This window comes from Cuculus canorus, chromosome 13 (genome assembly GCF_017976375.1).
Source record: "Cuculus canorus isolate bCucCan1 chromosome 13, bCucCan1.pri, whole genome shotgun sequence".
Lineage (NCBI taxonomy): Eukaryota > Metazoa > Chordata > Aves > Cuculiformes > Cuculidae > Cuculus > Cuculus canorus.
In genome coordinates, this window is record NC_071413.1 from 7,264,250 (window position 1) to 7,284,101 (window position 19,852).

Consider the following 19,852-nt stretch of genomic DNA (forward strand, 5'->3'; position numbering starts at 1 on the left):
CTCCTATTAGCAATTAAAGCAGAAAATATTAATTGCCATTGCCAGCTAGTGGATGTGGTAGTCAAGAAACGGGATCTTAGTTTTGAAATTTAATCAAATCATTGAGCTAGCTAAATGTTGACTGATTTAGTTAGTTAATTGTTTTTCTTAAAGCCCTGGGGAGCTCATCAGGTCTGGGATTTCTCTCTTTGCAGCTCCCCTCAGTGGGCCCCAGCTCACTTCACTTCCATCAGTGACCGCTCCAGGGCTGGCTTTGCACAAAGCAGCGGTGTGTTTAAACCAGCAGATTTTGCAGGGAAGGGATGAAAATGTGCCATGATATAGCAGCCTACCTGGCTGGGTACAGAGGCTGCTGCTGGAGCAGTGCTGAGCACTGTTAATCACCACCTCATCCCCTCCCACCCTCCAAGCAGCAGAGTAAGTCTTGCTTGGCAGCACACGCCTGCTCTGTCCCGGCCATCTGCTGCTCCTCCTTCCCATGGCAGGAACATCAAAGCTCCTGCCTGGCCCCAGCACCTCATTCAGTTTTCCAGGCAATGCTCAGAACTCTTGAACCAGCTCTGTCCAGAGCACCATCTAAAGAGAAAATTTAAAGCCACAACCACCAGTCTAGAATACCTGAAATCTCTTCCCAATCATAGAATCATAGAATCATAGAATCACCAGGTTGGAAAGGACCCACTGGATCATCGAGTCCAACAATTCCTAACACTCCCTTAAACCATGTCCCTCAGCACTTCATCAACCTATTCCTTAAACACCTCCAGGGAAGGCGACTCGACCACCTCCCTGGGCAGCTGTTCCAGTGCCCGATGACTCTTTCCATGAAGAATTTTTTTCTGATATCCAACCTGAACCTCCCCTGGCAGAGCTTCAGGCCATTCCCTCTTGTCCTGTCCCCTGTCACTTGGGAGAAGAGGCCAGTTTCCCAAGAACCCAGGCTAGTCAAGCAACCTGTCAGTTTTAGGAAAGATGGAGAGAGACCGGCTCATCCGCCTTACTTCGGTGAGTAGTTGCAGACCAGGTAGACGGCATTCTCCCAGATTTCTCCCCAGACATTCATCTGCTTGCAGACGTTCACGGCGCAGCCGATCTTGTTCGTTGTGGCCCAGACTATCTGCAAGTGCAACACAGGTATTGGAAAGAAGCAAATAACCGCACTGTGGGCACACATTGCAGTGGCAACTGGGACGTGGGAGGGGATGCAGAGAGTTTAGGAATGAGAGCCCTCCGTCTCCTTTACCTGGGTGTAATGCGTGCACATAGAGCCAGTGCACTTCTCTGGGCACCATGGGTTGCACTCATGAGGATACGGGTATGTGTAATCTTTAACTTCATCATACCAAGACTGGACATGGAAAGCTGGAGATCGATACCTGAAGAAGTAAAGACAGTTTAAATTACAAAGTTCTAATAGAAGTTTTCAATCAATACCTGCAGCCTCCAGGCACACTGTAAGCTCAGATATTTTAATCTAATTTTTAACTAAGAGTTTCTTAAGGCAAGTTCCATTCATTGAGAAGATGTTGCATAAAGAACCCAGTAACATAGTCTAATGTTTTGGGGGGAAAAAAATCTCATTGAAAATGTTAAAGATCATTTTTTTCCCCCCTAAGATTCACAGCCTGGTCTGTCCTGTATTATTTATAGGTTTGACACACTTTTCAAGTGCTGCTGACCTGAAATGTCCTCCTGACTTTTCCACACAACTACAAAAAAACTTCTAGTTTGGTGGAATGTTGTATTTTGAAAGTAAACAGAAGTTAAGGTTTGCCAAACATCTTAAACCGAAAGACATCATGTACCTATTTTACCACCAGGCAATGTGCTAAACCTGGAAGTACACTAGCAGTTAATACTGTAAGACCTTTGAAAGTCAGTGGGCTTTTTCACACTCCCATCACACCAAGAATTAGGGCAGAATAGTTAGTGCAGGACAGTATGTATATATTCCACCTTTTATTGCAGCAATTACCCTCTGCACGAAGCCCCTCCACATGCTGCAAATACTTTGTGCAAACTATGCACCCGATATTGCAGTTTGTTGCAGCACCGATGCTACTGTTTAGGAGAACACAAATGGTGTTAAAACTACTTATTGAAATTCATATGCATTTTGCAGACGTGTACACAGTGAGCAATCAGAACAGTCTGCACACTCTGTATCAAAGCAGAGCAATGCTTCAAACCCACTACTTCTTACTGCTTTCAACAGCTCACATGAAGCAAGCGGCCAGAAATACAAATGATAACATTACCAACAGGAGTTTGCTCTTCCAGCCAAGTCTTCATTAAAAATCATTCATTAGAAGTATTTTAAAAACATCAACCTCATGATGTCATTAAGTGAATACTTTCCGAATCCTATTTTACAGGAGAGGAAATTGAGGCAATCAAGTTATGGCCCGTTCCTGAAAAAACTGAGATAGATTTGATTTCTTTTTCCTCTCAGTCACTGCAAAGGCAGCGAGATTGGATCTACCTCCGTCAGTAACCCACGGTCATCTTGAATGCTTGTAGGAGATCCAAGAACAGCCCAATCTTTTGATTTTCTTTCCAGAGGATTAACCACTCTACTTTCCAATCATTATTTAATTCTGTCAACAAAAATAGGCCCCTATTTTTATATCAGGCCAATTTCACATCAGCAAATTTCCATTGCTTTCCACCAAGTCCTATCTGATTCTCAACAAGCGTAACCGCATTTCCACCCATTAGGGCTCCTGAGCCCATACAAAATGTTTGCTGTACAAAGTAAACTTAATTTATAACAGGCTTAATGTTAACGGCTTAACAATAATCAAGTTTCATCACAAGGTGGAGAGGGAAATCCATTTGGAAGCCTTAATATCAGCTTTCCTACCTAGGTTAACAAGTCTAGGTTAAAAACTTCCCCAGGAAGTAAGTTGAAAAAAAAAATCTGCGAAGTGGTTTCAGTAAAGACAAACTAGGAGCTATATAAATATTTATGGGAAATACAGCATGAGAAATTAAGTTCTGAACTAGCAGCTGAGTCCAGATATTGCTTCTGAGAAACTTCTCAGCATGGTGCCAGAAATACCCCCAAAATAGCAGGTTTAAGAGCAAGAGTCATGGCTCCGGTAGCTGTTCTCCTTAAGGAGTAAGGGTGACCTTAAGGACGTTACAGCTGCGCTACCCAGAGATACAGATAAAGGGAGTAACCCATATCAATGTTGATTTGCTGGGAACAGTTGAAGGTGGCTGCAGATATTGTCACTGTAACCATTTCCCCTAAGCAATAACAACTAGTGATCCTCAGCTTTCCTCCGTGCTCTACGAAGCATCAACAAGGCAACCCTTTTTCAAGTGTCTCTAAAAGAGGATCCATGAATTGCTCTTTGCATTGAGTTTGTAGCACCCCCAACTCTTACCTGCCCCAGTGAACCGCCAAGTTCTGTCCAATTGACCTGATGAGGGCACTAGGCCCATGGTCCCAGATGCACTGCTGAGCCCAAGCGTGGGCTGATCTTTCCAGCTCATCATCCCAGGTCTTCAGGGCATGGGCAGAGAAAAGAACAGGTCAATTTGTCATCTCAAGGTTATTAGATCAAGAGACTCAATCAACAGCAGTTAGTGGAGAAAGATCTAATTATAGGTTACCCCCAGCGTCTGTTCTGTCCTCGGGAAACCATCGTACTTTAGTGATGTGCCCTGACCTAAGCACAAGTTTCTCAAGATGTTCCCATGCCAAGGAAATGCAGGGCACTAAAGGTTCTATTACTTTTCCTGCTTGATGCTATATTTCTTAGGACGTGTTTTGCATAGGTCAGCAGAACACTCCTGGGATGACCTCAAGGACCCATCCAGACTATCCAACCTAAAATCGAGGTATTCTTGACAGTTGTTTTTCTAATCTGTTAAAAAAAAAAATCAAGAGTGGAGATCCCAAGACTTCCTCATGACACCTATTTCTGAGATCTGCAAGACTTCTAACATGCAGTCAGTGTTCTGACATAGTTGCAGCGCGATTTTCCATCCATTTCCTGGCTTTCCCATGAAGAGGGACCCCAACACTTAATGTGCTTCTGACCTTCATTACCAACACAACTGGAAATTTTCGGCCCAGCTTTGTGAGCGAGGGACGTGGATCTGAGCCTCTCAGCCCCACCTCCCCTTCTCCTTCCGGAAGAACTGCAGAGTCCAGCTACGGATCCAGTCAAACTGTACAGAGAAGGCAAAGTCCCAGAGCTCCTAATATCACTCTCTCTGAACGGGCATCAGGTTAGAATTGACAAATCTCATTTATGTTCCCAGTGAGGGAAGGGTGTTGGTGTGAGATCAGTCCTCATTGAATATCACCCAGCTGAAAGCCAAACAAGAGCTCAAACATGATACAAAGGCAAATAGGAAAGCAAGCTTCATTGGCTCAGCTGCCCAGGAGTGTATTTGTTTTAAAGGCCAGACTTGCTGGACCCAGTAGACAGTGCCCTGAATTCATTGTGTAATTACGGACAGCTGGTCTATTCAGAGCAGTCCTTAGAGGATAATTCGTTGGGATTAAAATATTACCGCACATTCCTACAAATAAAACCAAAGGGAAGAGAGGTTTTGTAATGTGTCTCCAGCCCATTCACGTGCCAGGACAAGAATATGTCCTCTTTGGACATCTACTATCATAACCAGCTGGTCTTTCCTCTTCTCCAGAAGAAAAGCAACTCTTAATCTCAAACATATCGAAGGACCCATCAGAGTCCATTTGGAACACATTTGGAGGGTATTTTGGCTCTCTAACACATTTAAAAAGCATCAAGCGCTCATTCCATGTAAGTATCTGAACACAGTCTCAGGCAGTTATAACTGGGATAGGGAGGGACTGCAGATCCCTGGCTAAGAGGACAGGAAAATGCAGCGTCTCCTGGAACCTACTGTGTCTATACTATCTTCGTAAGGCAAACATGAGCTCATCTAGCTGAGCTAACAGCCCAGACCTCTGAGAACAGCTTATCATTAAGCATATTCAGCAACCCAAATTCCAGCAACATCCCATAGCTGCTCTGAGCTCATCAGCTTGGCTTTGAACGGACCAGCGGCCAAGCAAATTCATGTCAGTCTGCAAAACTCCATGCAGACACAGCTCTGACGAAGCGGATAAAAGCATTTTCCATCTCAGCTCTCCAACTCCTTGAAGGTGTATGGATCTGACCCACCACACACACATTTCCAAACCTCTGTTCGAGCAGACTATCGCAATTGTGCCTAGACACACAGCTTTTTGTGGTCTCCCACTTTCTGCACTAGGCAATGACCAGCCACAATCCACCTTCCCATCCAACACACAAGCCACAGAAACTCTCCCAAGATGTTATGTACTGGTAGTACTTCAGGCTTTCTAGCAGAGCACTATTCCCTACAGCCTCAAAGGCAGAGAAATTCCCAATCTACTAATTTAATGCAGAGACATTAGAAGCAACAGGTCATTAAATGGAAATTGAGGTGAACATATGCGTTACATCTTCCTTTGATGCCTGTGGATAAAATAAATTAACGCGGAAAAAAGATACTCAGGCAATTGGGAATGAGCTGTGTCTTAGCACAGCTTTGTGCTTGATGAGTAGAGAAGCTCAGTTCTCTGGGCATCAGATTACAAAGCCATCCTATTTAAATTAGAGGAGTCATTTGCCTCTTGCTTCTAAGACGTGAATGCGGTCAGGAGGCTGGAGTTATTTCAGAGCAATAAATGTATCAAAAAAATAGATTTCAGACTTTCCCAGCTACGCTTGCAAAAATTCTTTATGCTGATATTTAAAGCAGTATCTAGGAAGATTACTGAAGCCAGGGGAGCAGGGAATGTCTACACTCAGTTTCCTTCTCAGAGATTGAGAAGCCTTCAGGTATGTGTGATAACAAGTAATTTAGCACATGGACTCTCTTTTTTCACTCCTACAAATTTGTAACGACCTTTCAAAGTACTATATTCACTGTACATGTTAAGTACATGCACGGTATGCACGCACTAAAGTACAGTTTATAGGTTTAGATTTAAGAAGAGTATATTTCACAAAGAATCCATTTATACAGCCTCACCAGTTTGCAAACCTAATCCTAGACACCCGAGTTGTAGCAAGTAGGTTTCTCTCTCGCTATTCACCCCATCTCAGACCTTTTACAATACAGGGAATTTCTTTTTAAAAGGCATTAGAGTCGAGGACTGACATTTACCGGCAGAAGATTTGCCAACCCACACAGAAATAGTATCCCATCCTGACAAGGAAAGTCACCCCCCTCACAGTTTAGAGGAAGGATGGATACTTTATGCATGGAAACAAACTATTTTCCTTCCAGCAATCTGTACTAAGAACAATTTCGTTTTATCCAGCTGCTTTTGGGGCCTTTGCAAGAGGAAAGTTTCCTGCCTTTCACCACTGCTGAAAGCCATCTGACTAAGACATCTTTAAAGGTCAAAATGTCTTAGGAACTACTATGTCGTTTTTACTCTGGGTACATTAACAAGGAGTTTGTTTTGGTCCTGGCACCCATCCACAGCTGTGGCTGCTGTTCTAAAGTCCAAACACACAATGAAACTGTCGATCATAATGCTGTAATAGCGTTAAGGCAATTCTGTATCTGACCAGCTTCGTCAGGAAGATGTACACTGATCACTACACTAACACTGACTTTCTTTATATATTCAATTAATTCTACAAATTCAACAGCAAAACTACTTCTTTCTTTGTTTCTTCACTTCACATTACCTTCATCCCTTTGCATATAATTCTTCTGATCTTCGGCTAAGTCACGGGACTCACTGCTATTGCTTTCTTATTAACAGCCTCCACTGACTGAAGTTCATCCTGTAGTAGATGCATATGTCTTTCCCTGGAACACCTTAGCTCCCCTTGCCATCCGAGATCACTTAAATACATCAGGTATGGAGCAGGAAGAAAGGACATTTGGAAAGCAGTGTTTGGAGTTCGATGTTCAAGAACAAGTCCTACCCACTTGTCCAAAAATTAGCACCACACGTCACTTGTGACACTCCACAACAGCACCAAAGGAAAAGAGAAAAGTTTATCTACGCTCTTAAGGACGTATCATCCTCTTAAATGAGTCCAAATGAAAAATGTCCTATGTAGAACAAAGGATTAAAGTAAATTTCACTTTCAGAATATACACAGCATTTCCAAGCAAAATTAGGTAAACAGGAATACATGAAAGACTGATTATAGCCTTTCCAAGTAGCACCATCTTGTACTCGGCTTCTTTCTTCACAGCACATAAGGCCCTTTCATTTACTCTCAATCACCCATAAAAACCACTAGAAAAGCACACTGAGCAAAGGCAAACATAAAAATGTAACCACATTGCAAGCGTAAACAGCAGTCGGGCAGTGGACAGTCCGCAACAGCAGTCCTCTCAGATCCTCAAAGCCAACCAAAACACATTTGGCTTTCTCATGCTTTGTGTTTACTTTCTGGAAATGAATCAGGTCACCTCTTCTCTGGCACTACCTTGCCTGCAGGATAAGGTGAAAGCCCGCTGAGAAAGAGAGACACAAAGCACTGGTTCTTAGAAAGGTCTGCAATTTCTGACAAATGTGGGATCAAAGACCAGCGGTGTGAATGCTCATGGGGACCAACCGATGGTCAGTTGTCCTTTTTTATTGTCCTCTGCCCTCCCTTCTCTCTTCCTTTTCCCTACAGTAGCAAAAGGCAGGATTTTCCATTTGCAGCACTCATTTCAGCACAGCTGACAAACAATTTTATATTACATTTAATGTATTTTTATTTTACCCTTTGAAATATGGTCTTAACAAATCATTAATTATTTAAACTGTCAGATGGAGCACACAGTTGAAGCTACGCTAGTTTTGGCCATAGCTATATTTGCGTATTGGGAAAAGGCACACAAAAACATTTATTTGCCTACATCATTTTCAGGCCCCGCTATATTTTGAGGGCATGTCAAAAATAGCTCAAAGAAGGTTGTCTGGCATCAGGTGAAAAAAAAGCCAATTCATCTAAATTACTGATGGTAAAGGCATATTTCATACTTTTAAGTTCTCCCTCTGAAGTGGGAGAATACATTGACCAAACGTTAATTTTGATTTCTTGAACTACAAAAAGCCAGTAGCACGGAGCCATCCACCCACGAACTCCCAAAGTCTTTCCGGCTATTTCCAGTGATTGAAATTCTTTGCAAATGGAGAAACATCCCTCAAGCCCTGTTCCTCTAAGTTCCTGAGCAGATTCCCGGCAGCATCAGAGATGCTTGGCTGACGTTGATAATCTCTGGTGATCGGTACATGGCAAAAGGGTAGATGCTACCTCCAGTCTGGGTGGCAGCTGATGACAACTCAAAGACCGTCAGAAGTTTCTTGGAGCTGACTGTGATGTCCCAAAATACCAGTCACGATGGCCTTAGAGCTTTCACAGGGAGCACGTGGGTTAAACACCAGGGAAAATGTGATGCTTTTATGACATTAAGGTAATGGAAGAACCTGCTGAGGCAGGCTGTGGAATTGTCATCATTGGAGATGCATCCAGGGCTGGGCCAGACGCTAGTTTATGAATAATGGAACCAGTCCTGAAACTATGCAGCGGATGGACTCAATGACCCGTTAGTGGTCCTTTCCAACAAAAACAGTCCAATGATCTAAAGCATCGTGCACTCTGGAATGAAACTGCTCCAGGAAACCTCTTGAGAAAAACTTACTTTAGAGGAAATTTGCTACACTTCTTGCACTGTAAGGAAAATTAAAATAAAAAAGAAAAAAACATAATAATAAAGTTAAGTATTAGGTGCTAGACTCACCATATATTCCATATTAGAAGCCACTGGGTACACTTGACCTCTCAATTTATTATGAAGCATCAATATTTCTTGTCTGTCTGAGAATAAAATGGCTCTCTTGGATCTGGAGTGAGTTTCCCCATCATGGTATTTACTCAAAATGCTCTCCAGGTGGCTTGAGTTGGGCAAGATAAAGCATTCAGCTGCCTTTGTCAGGAACAGTACACATCCAAAAGGAAGGATCCAAGGCAGGGCAAGATTCATTCCTCCTCCTCTACAGCCAGCAGAAGCAGAGACGAAGACGATGGTAAGTTGTTTTCCTGTGGGAATCCTGGATTCCACTGTATTTTGGGGAGAAAAAGGCAATCAGAATAGTGCCTGAAAAGCTCTCAGTGCACATGACACCCACCAAGGAAGCCACAAAACCCAGGTTTTTGCTTGAAAAAGAGTGATGCCCACAGCATAAGGAATTATCATTCACCTTAATGACAGGAAGACCTGAACACCCCCATAAGTGACGGGAACTCAGTTTATTACACTGTGTAACTCCACTGACAATGTGCCAGGAGTGAGCATTGGTCAGGCAGCACCCAGGCAAGGCAGCAGATGCCTTCTCCACCAAAGATACCAGGGCTGCAGGCATTGGCTAGAAAAGCCCAGCAGCTCCAAATAATCCCTGCTCCAGCAAGGGGAGACGTTTGGAGTTATTCACTTAATAGCAGTCGTGAAAGTGAAGAACAGATATCAGTAAAAGGGAAAGTAAAATTCCCATCAAGCCAGATCGTAGAGGTCAGACATCAGCAAGAGCTATTTCTGAGGCCCCGCTCTGCCAATCGGCTCCAGCAGAGCAGCTGCCAGACTTCATGAAAGTGGTTGTTTATGTGAAATCTCACTGTAACGTCGAACAACCAAAATCCCTGCTGGCGAATGACGCACCGCAGTGTTCTCACTGACGCATCATTTTACAGCAGGCGGGAGCGCAGCCAGTGATATGAATTATGACAGATTAGGAGAGGAGCTGGAGCACCCGTCCTCCACCAGTCAGATTATATGTTTCCATGCATGCCCGGTAGCTGTCAGCACCCAGGGCTCAAAGAATTGGTCTCAATTTGGTTATTGCCAGGTTTGAATGACTTCATTTCATCCCTATCCCTTTCCTTGCTCCATGTTGCTCCAGCTCAACCTGCCATTTCCAATCTCTTTCTCCCTTCCTCTCCCTCCTGCCTCAATTTCTTTCAGATCATGAGCTATTCAGGGAAGAAAATATGTGCTGCTGCATGGCCCTAGTATTCTTCAGGTGGGATCTAAGGGCCACTAGAGCAGAATCAATCCACCGGGGCAATAAGCACACCTACAGCTGGCGCAAGCGCAGCATGTCACTCTTAGGGCTAAAGACTCCCCGTCTTCAACACTAGGTGAAGATCTGTCTTTGACAGCACCGCTAAAAGACACATTGAAAACATTCCTGTTCAGTGTCTGGAGATAAACTCTAGATGAGTAGGAATTATTTGGGAAGTTTCAGCCCAGTAACGCAGGATTTGGACGGGAAGAGTTGGAAACCACCCAATACAGGGAAGCACCTTCCAGTTCCCAGCTGGAAAAGCTACACTTTGAGCATGAAGCCCCAAATCTCTGTTCCCCAGACCCACCACAGCAGCATCTGCAGAGGACAGTGGCAAATACAGAGTTGCTTTGCACTGGTAGAGACCCGCGGAGAAAAAAACCTGAGGCCATTGAAAACCCCTGAAAACTTGTTGGCTGTCTGCACAAAATAGATTAATTCCCTTCTAGAGGCTTCTTCCTTGTACTGTATTAAGGCAGATGAAAACCAGCTGCTGTGTTTTTCTCCAGACAGAACGTTTAGATTTTGCCTCAATAGAACAATGCAGGAATGTAATTTGCTCAGTTTAGGTAACGGCTTCTCATTATTTCCTGCTCTGCAGAGCAAGTTGAACACACATGCCTTACTCCAGCTCCAGGCACACCTAAAAGACAGGACTTTCGGTGGTGTTGGGACAAATATTGCTTTAACCTCATCCTCTTTCTCAGTCTTGTTTGTCAGCATTTGCTTCCCCCCAAGCAGGAGCCCAACTTTCTAACTCGGCTGGAGAGGGATAAGGGAGGCAAAATGAGCTGTTGCTTTTGTAGACTGTCTGACCCAAATTCAGGGAACAATTCCTACTTTGAGGCACTTCCCTAAGAGTTTAAAAATAGATGCTCTGCCACAGCCATTTACAATGTGGCCTTTTAGCACAAGCAATTTTAACTGCAGCCTGCGCTGTAGGTAGAGCAGGCGGGAACAGACAGCTAATATTCGCTGCCGTTGCACCCCTTCATTTGGCCAAGTGCCCTTTGCTAAATAGGAGCCCGTATCCACCACCCATTTAAGGCAAACACTGAACTTACAGAAAGGGCAGCTTGAAAAAAATCAGCTGTAACATCTGAAAGCCCAGAGGAGCTGCCCTCGCTCACAGCTACACAGTGAAGCCACTGCATCTGGTTGCAAGATCCAGCCAAAACCAAGCAACAGATGGTGCATTATTCCTCGGGAAGTTCCTCCCTGTATCCCATACGCAAGCAAGGGGCTACTAGCACCTCTCTAAAAGTAGGTCATTTTGGCACTACCTTCTTTTTCACTCAGGCTGTGCAGGTCCTTCCCTCTGCTTTGGCTCGAGATAGGGAGCGCTGAACATCCAAAGGAAGGATGAAGCGGTCAGAAACGAACAGGGAGCAAAGAGTTCCCTGGCCAGATTAATTGAAAGCAGCAGAAAGGTGCTCACGTTTCAGCAAGGTGTCGCAGATTTCAGCTATCCATCCGTCTGCCTCTTTTAATATCCTCGTGCCCAGGTGCAACGGAACACTAAGGCACATATGAAGTCTCTGCCAGTCCCAAGAGCTGCGGCAAAGCCTCCGGGGCTGCAGCAGGAACTCCTCATGGGAGAGGATGGAAATTAGGTTGCTTTTGAGTTTTATTCAGAAAAAAAAAATTATCACCTGACAGTCAGCTGAGGAAGTCTCTGCTGTTGTTTTCAAGGGTTCGAGAGCAGCACTAGCACAGCCTCCCCTGAAACGCATCAGGCCCTTGATGCTGGTGCCAGGTAAACATCTGGGAGCCATCAGAAACCAGTGAGTCAGCAGAAACCGACTCCTTAATACGCTGTAAAGCCTGTCCAAAGTGGGGACAAAAGGAAGGCCGCCTTCTGGGGTCTGAGGGAGCTAAAAAGCAGCACCGGACTTTGGAAAAGATTATTTTTAGAAAGCTATTTCCCCAGCTAATGGATGGTGTCTGCATTTCACCAAAAGAAAAAAGCAGAAGAGTTGGTAGCGTTTGAAGGCTGGCACGTGCCCGCCTGCTAAAGCCACGTGCAGGCTGACTTCTGAACTTCATTGTGTCCTTGCTTCACCTCATTCCTTACAGCTATTGATCTTGAACTGCCTCCCTGGTTAAGTATATGAATGGGTGTCTAATCCTTGGTTATGGATGACATTTGCAGTTAAAACAGCTCAGGACCTGTGGAGCTACACATGGAACAAGCTGCCAAGAAGTTAGTTTGGGATATCAGCGAATCTTCTAAAACAGCAAAGGAGATGGTAACCTGGGATCAACTTTTACTCAGAGCTACCTGGGGGTCAGCTTCTAACTTGTGCAAAGAAATCCAGTGATAAAGCCGCAGTACACTCAGTGCATTAACCCCCTGGTCACCTATTTAACCAAGACACACGCATTTCAAGCTTTGAAGAATTGTGTTGGCTTCAAAAGAAAAGTGGGATGACAAGTTCCTTGACACAGGATATAACATTGTCTCCACAGAGCACCCTATGGATTCAGCATCCTCAAGGCCACAGGCCAAACCATCTGGATCTTCCATTACAATCCAGCTCCACAGAGCTGAAGTGGGTGAGTTTCTACGCAAAACCACACGGAAAACCCACTGGTAACAGACACAACATGTGGTGACACTGTGAAATTCCTTTTAGACAGGACTTTAAAGCAGTTGCATAAACACAGGCGTCCTGGAGCAGACTAGTTATACCCATGGGTAGTATTAGAGACTGCTCCAGCATCTCTTAGATATTTTCTATTCGTGTAGAAATCCACGGCTGTACTTGCAAACTCCTCCTATTCATTCAAGATTATTATTAATCTTGCATTAACCTCTGCAAAGCACACACAAGGGAAGCTCAGACAGAATTGTGCTGGTTTATATCACTCAGGCAACTTTTTTTTTGGAGAAATTACTAAAGTTGTGCCTTCTTCATAGAGACGTTTCTTGTCCACACACATACCCCCAAACCACATTTCAGAAGCAAGGACAAAAGCTCACACTTACCTCACGGAGTCCTTCCAAGTCCCCAGGAAATTGTAGCTCCTCCAAGCCTACTTGTGGAAAATAAATTACAGATCTGAAATATTTAAACGAGGAGGAGGAGGAGGAGGTGGGGGGGTGGTGGAAAGGATGAAATAAGCCTCAGGAGGTGCGAGGAATGCGAGGTCTCAGCTCAGCAGCTCAAACCAAGTGCAGTCTCACAGAGCTCCCCAGTGGTATTTATGCTCTCCAGGCAAAGAGGACAACCCTGGATCATCCTGTTTGGCAACAGGCCTGTAGTAATAACGAAAAGAAGAGGGGGGGGAGAAGGGGGGGGGGGGGACCACGCCGAGGAGGCAGGAGAGAGGCGCAGAGGGGCGCGTTTGGCATCTCCGCACTTCCAAGGCAGTCATTGGGGCTCAGCAAATTGGGACCATCCTCCCAAAGGCTGTAACCCAACACCCGCGGGGGGGAAAGAGGAGGAGTGCAGCCCGCTGATGAGATTAAAAAAAAAGGGTTTTTTCTTTCCCCTGCAGAGCCGCGGGTTCCCGGAGGAGCGGGATATCCCCTCCCCGAGGGGCCGCGACACCGCGGTGAGGGGCGACGGGGAGGAGGAGGAAACTCCAGAAAGGGGGTTTTTCTGCCCGGATTAAAAGAGTGTTTCTCTGCTCCCGGCTACCACCAGGGGAAGATCCCAGCGGATCTGCAGGGCTGAGCCACAGCAAAGCGGGGTTTGGCCCCAACCCCCCCACCCCGGGTATCCCGCCGCGCAGAGGGGTCCTTTGGGGGTACCACTCTGCAGTGCGCTCCCAAAGCTCTCTCAGCACTGGCATTTCCCCCCCCCCACACACACAGTTCAGCCCTGCTGGCAGCGGGATTTACAGGGAACGAGGGAAATAAAGTTCTTGAGGCATCCAGGTTAGGCTTTCCCCTTCTGCTCCAAAGGGGATGCCCCCAAAATCCCAGTTATCACATCCGTGCACGACTCTGCTGTTGAAACACCGTTTTACTCACAGTGGAAGGAAACAATTGAGCAAAAGATGAGCTGGAAATTCCTTTTTCTTAGTAAACAAACAGGAAAAAATAATACAGTATGACGAGTAACAACATAAGTAGTCAGCGCTCAGGCTGGGGTGCAGAGAGCCCAGAGTCTCGTGGGATCATTAAGGCTGGAAAAGACCTCTAAGATCATTCAGTCCAGTTGTCAAGTAAATCCAGGCATCACCACCCACAGGTGTTCCTTGGGATCCTCATCCAGCAGTCCTGGAGGGATGTCACCTCTGCTGGCACCTACCTGGGGTGTCTTCCTTCCACGAGGGCACCAGAAAACACTCATCGTGGAGAAGGGGGAGCTCCCATCTCCCAGATTTAGCACCTGCCAACAAAGCAGCTGTGAGTTTTCCAAATCCGCTGTCTAGTCCTCTCTCCACCGTTCTCGGGAAAGAAAGTCCTTCCATTCTTCTAAGCTGCCAATATTCATTTCTCTGAGCAAAACACCAACCACTTGTATTTGCTGTTTACAAGAAGAAAGCTTACGAGATATTCTGCCCCTGTGAGACTTATTTAAAGCCAGCAGTGCTCAAAAAGCAAAATGACATTTATCAAACTTGTTCAACGGCGCGTGAGCAAAGCAGCAAATATCAGCGACTGACAGAGCAACTCCACTGAGCAAAGAAAAGAACCCCTCTGAAGTCAGCTGCTCATTTAATCCCTCACACCGTTTTCAAGATATTATTTGAGAAGCAGCAGATTCTCACCACTTGGGGTGTCTCCATCCCAATTTCTGTTCTGCCTATTTCAAACGAAGTCATAGCTGGGAGATGGGGAGCCAGTCCTCACCGGTCCCTCATGTCCTGCAGCCTGGTATGGCCACGACACCCTTTCTGGCTGCTCTTCCTCACTGGCCACGTTCTCGCAGCTGTATTTACAAAGAGTTTCTATTTACTTCTAAACAAACTATGTATGTGAAACAACAACATATGGTCCATCATTTGTACCTGGCACTTCTACTCCACTAAGTGCAATTCAGTGGAATTTGGGCGGTTCGCTCCCAAAAAGGTTCAGGCGCTGCCACTCAGGGCAATTCAAAAGACCACACAGAGCTGAGTTGACAGGAGGTTCTGTGCTGCTTTGCTTTAAAATTACCATATCCTCCTTTAATTTTTTCTTCTTCTTCTCTGATTCACTCCGGATCAATGAGTTTGCTGTATTTGCAGAAGGCTTATTTCATCAGCTGAAAGATGCTGCAGCCCCCAGTTTCCTAATTTCCCCAAATAACGAGGGCCAGCAGTGGTGAACCATCATGCCCCCGCACAGGCTGCCACCCCAAAACCACACAGCTCCACAGCCCTGACTCACAGCCCTCAGAAGGTGCTGTTCACTCCAATTACCAGAAAGCTGAATTAACTCTTTTTAAGTCTCACATACCGACATACAAATTATTTCCAGATCTCAGAGATATTCAGTATTTTGTAATCTCCACAAATGTTCCTATGGGAAACTAATCCCAGTGGGATGGTTTGGGCTGTCTGACTTCTTTACCAACACTGCTGCTTCACAAGGATTTGATTTTTTTAATGTATTTTTTTTTAATATACCCCAGTATAGCTTCTCTGCACAAGTCATACACTCCGCACAGTTGTGCCTAGCGATGGGATGAGCACAGCCTGTAATGAGGCTTTTTATGCACCTCATTTCGTCTCGAGTCAGCAGTTTCAGGTCACACATTTGACCAAAGCCAAAACAATCAGAAGTTACTTTTAATCATTCAGCATTATTACAGTCTTGATTATAACTTCTCCATTTCATATGTGGTAAAAGCCACATAAAGCAGGCTGCATGTGTAAGTATGTATTAGGAGAGAAGGCTTTTAACGTAATAGCCAATGAATAAGAAGAAACAGAGATTTCACTATTCCCTCCTAATTGAACATGCAGACAGCATGTCTTGATTTTCAACTTCAACTAAATTCCCCTCTATTTCCTATTAAAATAGTAGCTGAGTAATAACGGGGTCAAATCTGAGCAGGGCAGATGGACGAACAGGGCAAGAGATTCAAAGCCGTAGCGCTCAGTCCTGTCACTACCTCGGTTCGATTCTGTGCCAGAACAGAGGGAGCACAAAAGCAATAACGGGGATGAAGCAAACCCCGTGGCAATGGGAAACGATGCAGTGGGGTAGAGGTGGCCAAGAAACCTCTGCTGCACCTGTCCTGCCCCCCTCTAGGGATGAGATGAAGATGCTCATTTCTTGACCATTCAGCATGATGCTGCCTTGGCATTACAAGGAGGCTACACTCCAGCCGATGGATTTACAGCATGAGGTTCCTCAGTCACTTGAGTGAAAGCCAGGCATTTATAGATTTAATCCCAAACACAACTAATATTTGGCACTGTGAACCCCTATATATTCTCTCTTGCTGCTCTCCTGTTTGGGGATAGCCTGGACTGCAACCACTCTGGCTCATCTGTAGCTTCTTTTCCTCCTTCTCATAATATAGAAGATTTCCCCAAACATTTTATCTGCTGATGCTATGCAAAAAAAAAAAACCAAAACCCCCAAAAAAACAGCTCACCACAAAACTTCCCAAAACCTCTGCTCTTTTGCCAGAGCCCAGGTAAAAAAAATAGGTCAGTAAGACAAGGAAATAAGTACACAAGCAGCAGATTCAGAAATAAATAGCTGAAATTTTAGGGCATTGCTGACCACTCTAAGCACAGGTGAAATGTGAACTAAAATCTACACACATACACCCCCCTATCCCTCCCCTTGTTTTTGCAGCTCACCAGATTTCCTGGTTGCAGCTGCAGGGAGAGATATTGAAACACCCATTTTTAATAAAGGAACTAGTACAGATCTGCACACTGAAACAGTTCAGAAACCTTAACCAAACACGCTCATCTTTAGAGATTTCACCCCAAAACGGAGAAGGGGAATTGCAATTGTAAGCTCCACAGCCGTTACGCCTGGTTATTACGCCGATACAAATTCCTTCCAAAATCCTTTATGTCATTAGAAATAACCTGGAACAAACCCCACATTTGCATGAATTCCTGAACATCTTGGGCACATCCACCGCACGTCAAAGGCACGCTCTTCATTCCTATTCAAAACAAGAGAGATTTATAGCAACTTTACCAAGAGACCCCCCCCTCCCTGGCAGCCAGGGAGCTCCTCCAAGCCCAGGCAGCAGTTCTTTACCACCACACAACACTCATGTGCCACCACTGCCCTCTGCTGCAGTGCGGCTCAGGGGACACTGGAAAACCCCACAGCTTCTTAATTAAAAACCCCACAGCTTCTTCACCCCCGAATGCCTTATGCTTTTGATAATGTTTCTCTCCCACCCCTGGCTTATGGCATAAAAGGTTTTTCTAGCAGCCCTTTGGACTGGCACATCCAAAACTGTTAGTTTTGAAAACGTGAGGTCTCAATGGGCATTTTTTTAACAAACATTACTTAAAACCTGGTTTAAACTTAAGCACACAACCTCCAGATTTACGGTGTAATGGGTAGGGGTTGTCTTGGGTGTTGGTTTATTTCTTTTCCTTCTTTTACATAATCATTCACAGACAAAGCAAATAATCAAAAGGCTTCAAACCCCCCCTTTTGCAACAATGGGAGGAGTTTAATACAGAAATTAAAAACTGTGGTGATGTGTTCACAGGCTGTTGCCACATGGTTTATTACTTGTGTTTCCTTTGAGTAACACACTGCAAAAGACAGATTTTAACAAGTGCATTCGTAATATCCTTAGTGAAAAAAAATCCAAAAATGAATACTGTCTAAACAGCTTCCATTTCATAGGAAGAGATTATTCCAACGGACAATTACTCATTCCCAGATGTCTTTAGAATAATTAGTAACATTTGCAGCCTGTTGGGGTAGAGTGAAATGTGGAACTAAATAAACAGACTCCAAGTGAATTGCATTTTTGCAGCAGGAGCTCCTCTCACATTCTCCAATCCTGACTTTTGTAAGATGCCTCTACAGGTCACTGATGGACAGGAAAGGTTTACGTTGTTACCAGAACTTGACTTCTGATATGAATTCCTTTGCTATTATTGTAGCCCAGGGGATAATACACAGGAGACAGAAGCTTCCACAGCTGCGCAGGAACACAGAACCTTATGTCTCCGCATCAAAAACACTCCCGAGAGCAAAAAATACCAACTACAACCTTCTTAGGACCAAGCTTATATTAGGTAAAAAGCAATCAAACTGTCATTTAAATACTGTAATATTTAAACCATCACACATGCACTCTAAGCAAATCTCATCAGAGGTATAAGCACAGCTAAATAAATAATACTAAAACTGTACACCAGTCCATTCTTTCTCATCCCACTCCTCATTTCTTCCTCTCCTCTCTCTTTCACTTCACTCTTTTTAAGCAGTTCCTGCGGTTCTGGACTCCACTCAGAACTGCTCATCACAAAGAAGGGCCTACTCCAGGTGGAACACTGTCATTTCCAAAGCTGATGAGTCACCTATAACCAAGAACAGTCATTTCATTATTCATGGGAAGACTGATAGTGTTCCTTTCCCAAAAGATAACACAATGAGAGACTTCAGATAGCAAAAACTTGAACTTAATTTCAACCTACACTCCCAAGACCTGGGAAAGCCTTGAAGGGCTGCTTGCAAGCAGCAATCATCCCTCAAAATAATAAATAATTTTATTTTACCTGCATTGTTAATACAATTTTATCATAAACCCTCCCACAACTGGTTAAAAACACACGTGTAAATAGGAAAGCTTTTCTTAGAAAATCCCTCCCATTCAGAGTCCCATTAGTGCAAGAGCAGACCAACACCACAGAGTCCAGTTTGTTTCTACTAAACATACCTTATATCCTACCCACAAACATAAACCCATAATTTTTGAGTAGAAGAGGTCAAAACTCACTAGCTGACTATTTGGTCCCATCAAAATCGAAGTTAATTGCAAGGAACTGATACCAAGTAACACATTAGTTAATGATTACCTGCAATTTTATCTGGAATATCCTGGTAAACCTATATTATCGGAAATGTATCTTTTCCCACTGGAGATACAAGGAAGTGTTCAACACAGCCCCAAGGGAGGGGAAAAAAAAGGATTTCCGCAGTACAGCAAACTCCTTCAGCTAGGGTGCAGAAACGGGTGGTGAACTATAACCAGCACTGAACAGTCATTTCAAAATCCCTCTCCCCAAATACCGAATTGAAACCATAATCAATGTCTCACCAGCACTGGCTCTGGGGTAATTCCCACTATGGGCATCCTCGCATTGGGAAACCCTGGAAGTCCCAGCCATTTAGCAACCCCCTGGCACGCTGCCTCGGTAGCCCCAGCTTTGGGGCACTGTGCCCAGTAAGCAGTCAGGAGCTGGGTTTTCCCTGCCACTGGCCAAAATCAAAACAAGCTTTGGACAGAAATCTGCTTCGGAGTTGGTGGCACATCACTAAAATTAATAATAATGCCTCAGTCACAATCTTCAGATCAGAAAATACGCATAAACTTTGCTGAACAAAATACCTTACACAATTGGACATCTAAAACTGGAAAAATACCTTAACTTCAGCTAATAACTCAAGAATGAAACTTAAGATCATCCATCCAAAGATCACTCAGCTTTGAGCAGGGAAGAACGCCCTGAAGAGACTCACCCCAGCCATGTGGCTGGCTGTTCCTACTTGCTGCTCGAGCCTTGGGCAGCGCTGTTTCATTCCTGACAAAAGAACAGCATCGCCAGGAGTGATTCACAAGCAGGAAAGTCCCAAGTTCTCCACTACTGAATGAGAGGGTAGAA

General features: G+C 44.6%; 1 protein-coding gene across 1 annotated transcript in view; it reads right to left on the reverse strand.

Moving 5' to 3' along the window:
- Positions 1-13,289, reverse strand: part of CRISPLD2 (cysteine rich secretory protein LCCL domain containing 2) — a 30,795-nt gene extending 17,506 nt beyond the window's left edge. Inside the window, exons 1-5 of the mRNA XM_054078820.1 lie at positions 13,083-13,289; positions 8,773-9,092; positions 3,393-3,511; positions 1,244-1,376; positions 1,002-1,117 (exon numbers count right to left, since the gene is read on the reverse strand). Of these exons, the coding sequence (XP_053934795.1) occupies positions 1,002-1,117; positions 1,244-1,376; positions 3,393-3,511; positions 8,773-9,015 (611 nt within the window). The 5' untranslated portion in view covers positions 9,016-9,092; positions 13,083-13,289. The remainder of the gene's footprint in view (positions 1-1,001; positions 1,118-1,243; positions 1,377-3,392; positions 3,512-8,772; positions 9,093-13,082) is intronic.
- Positions 13,290-19,852: the final 6,563 nt, after the last annotated feature.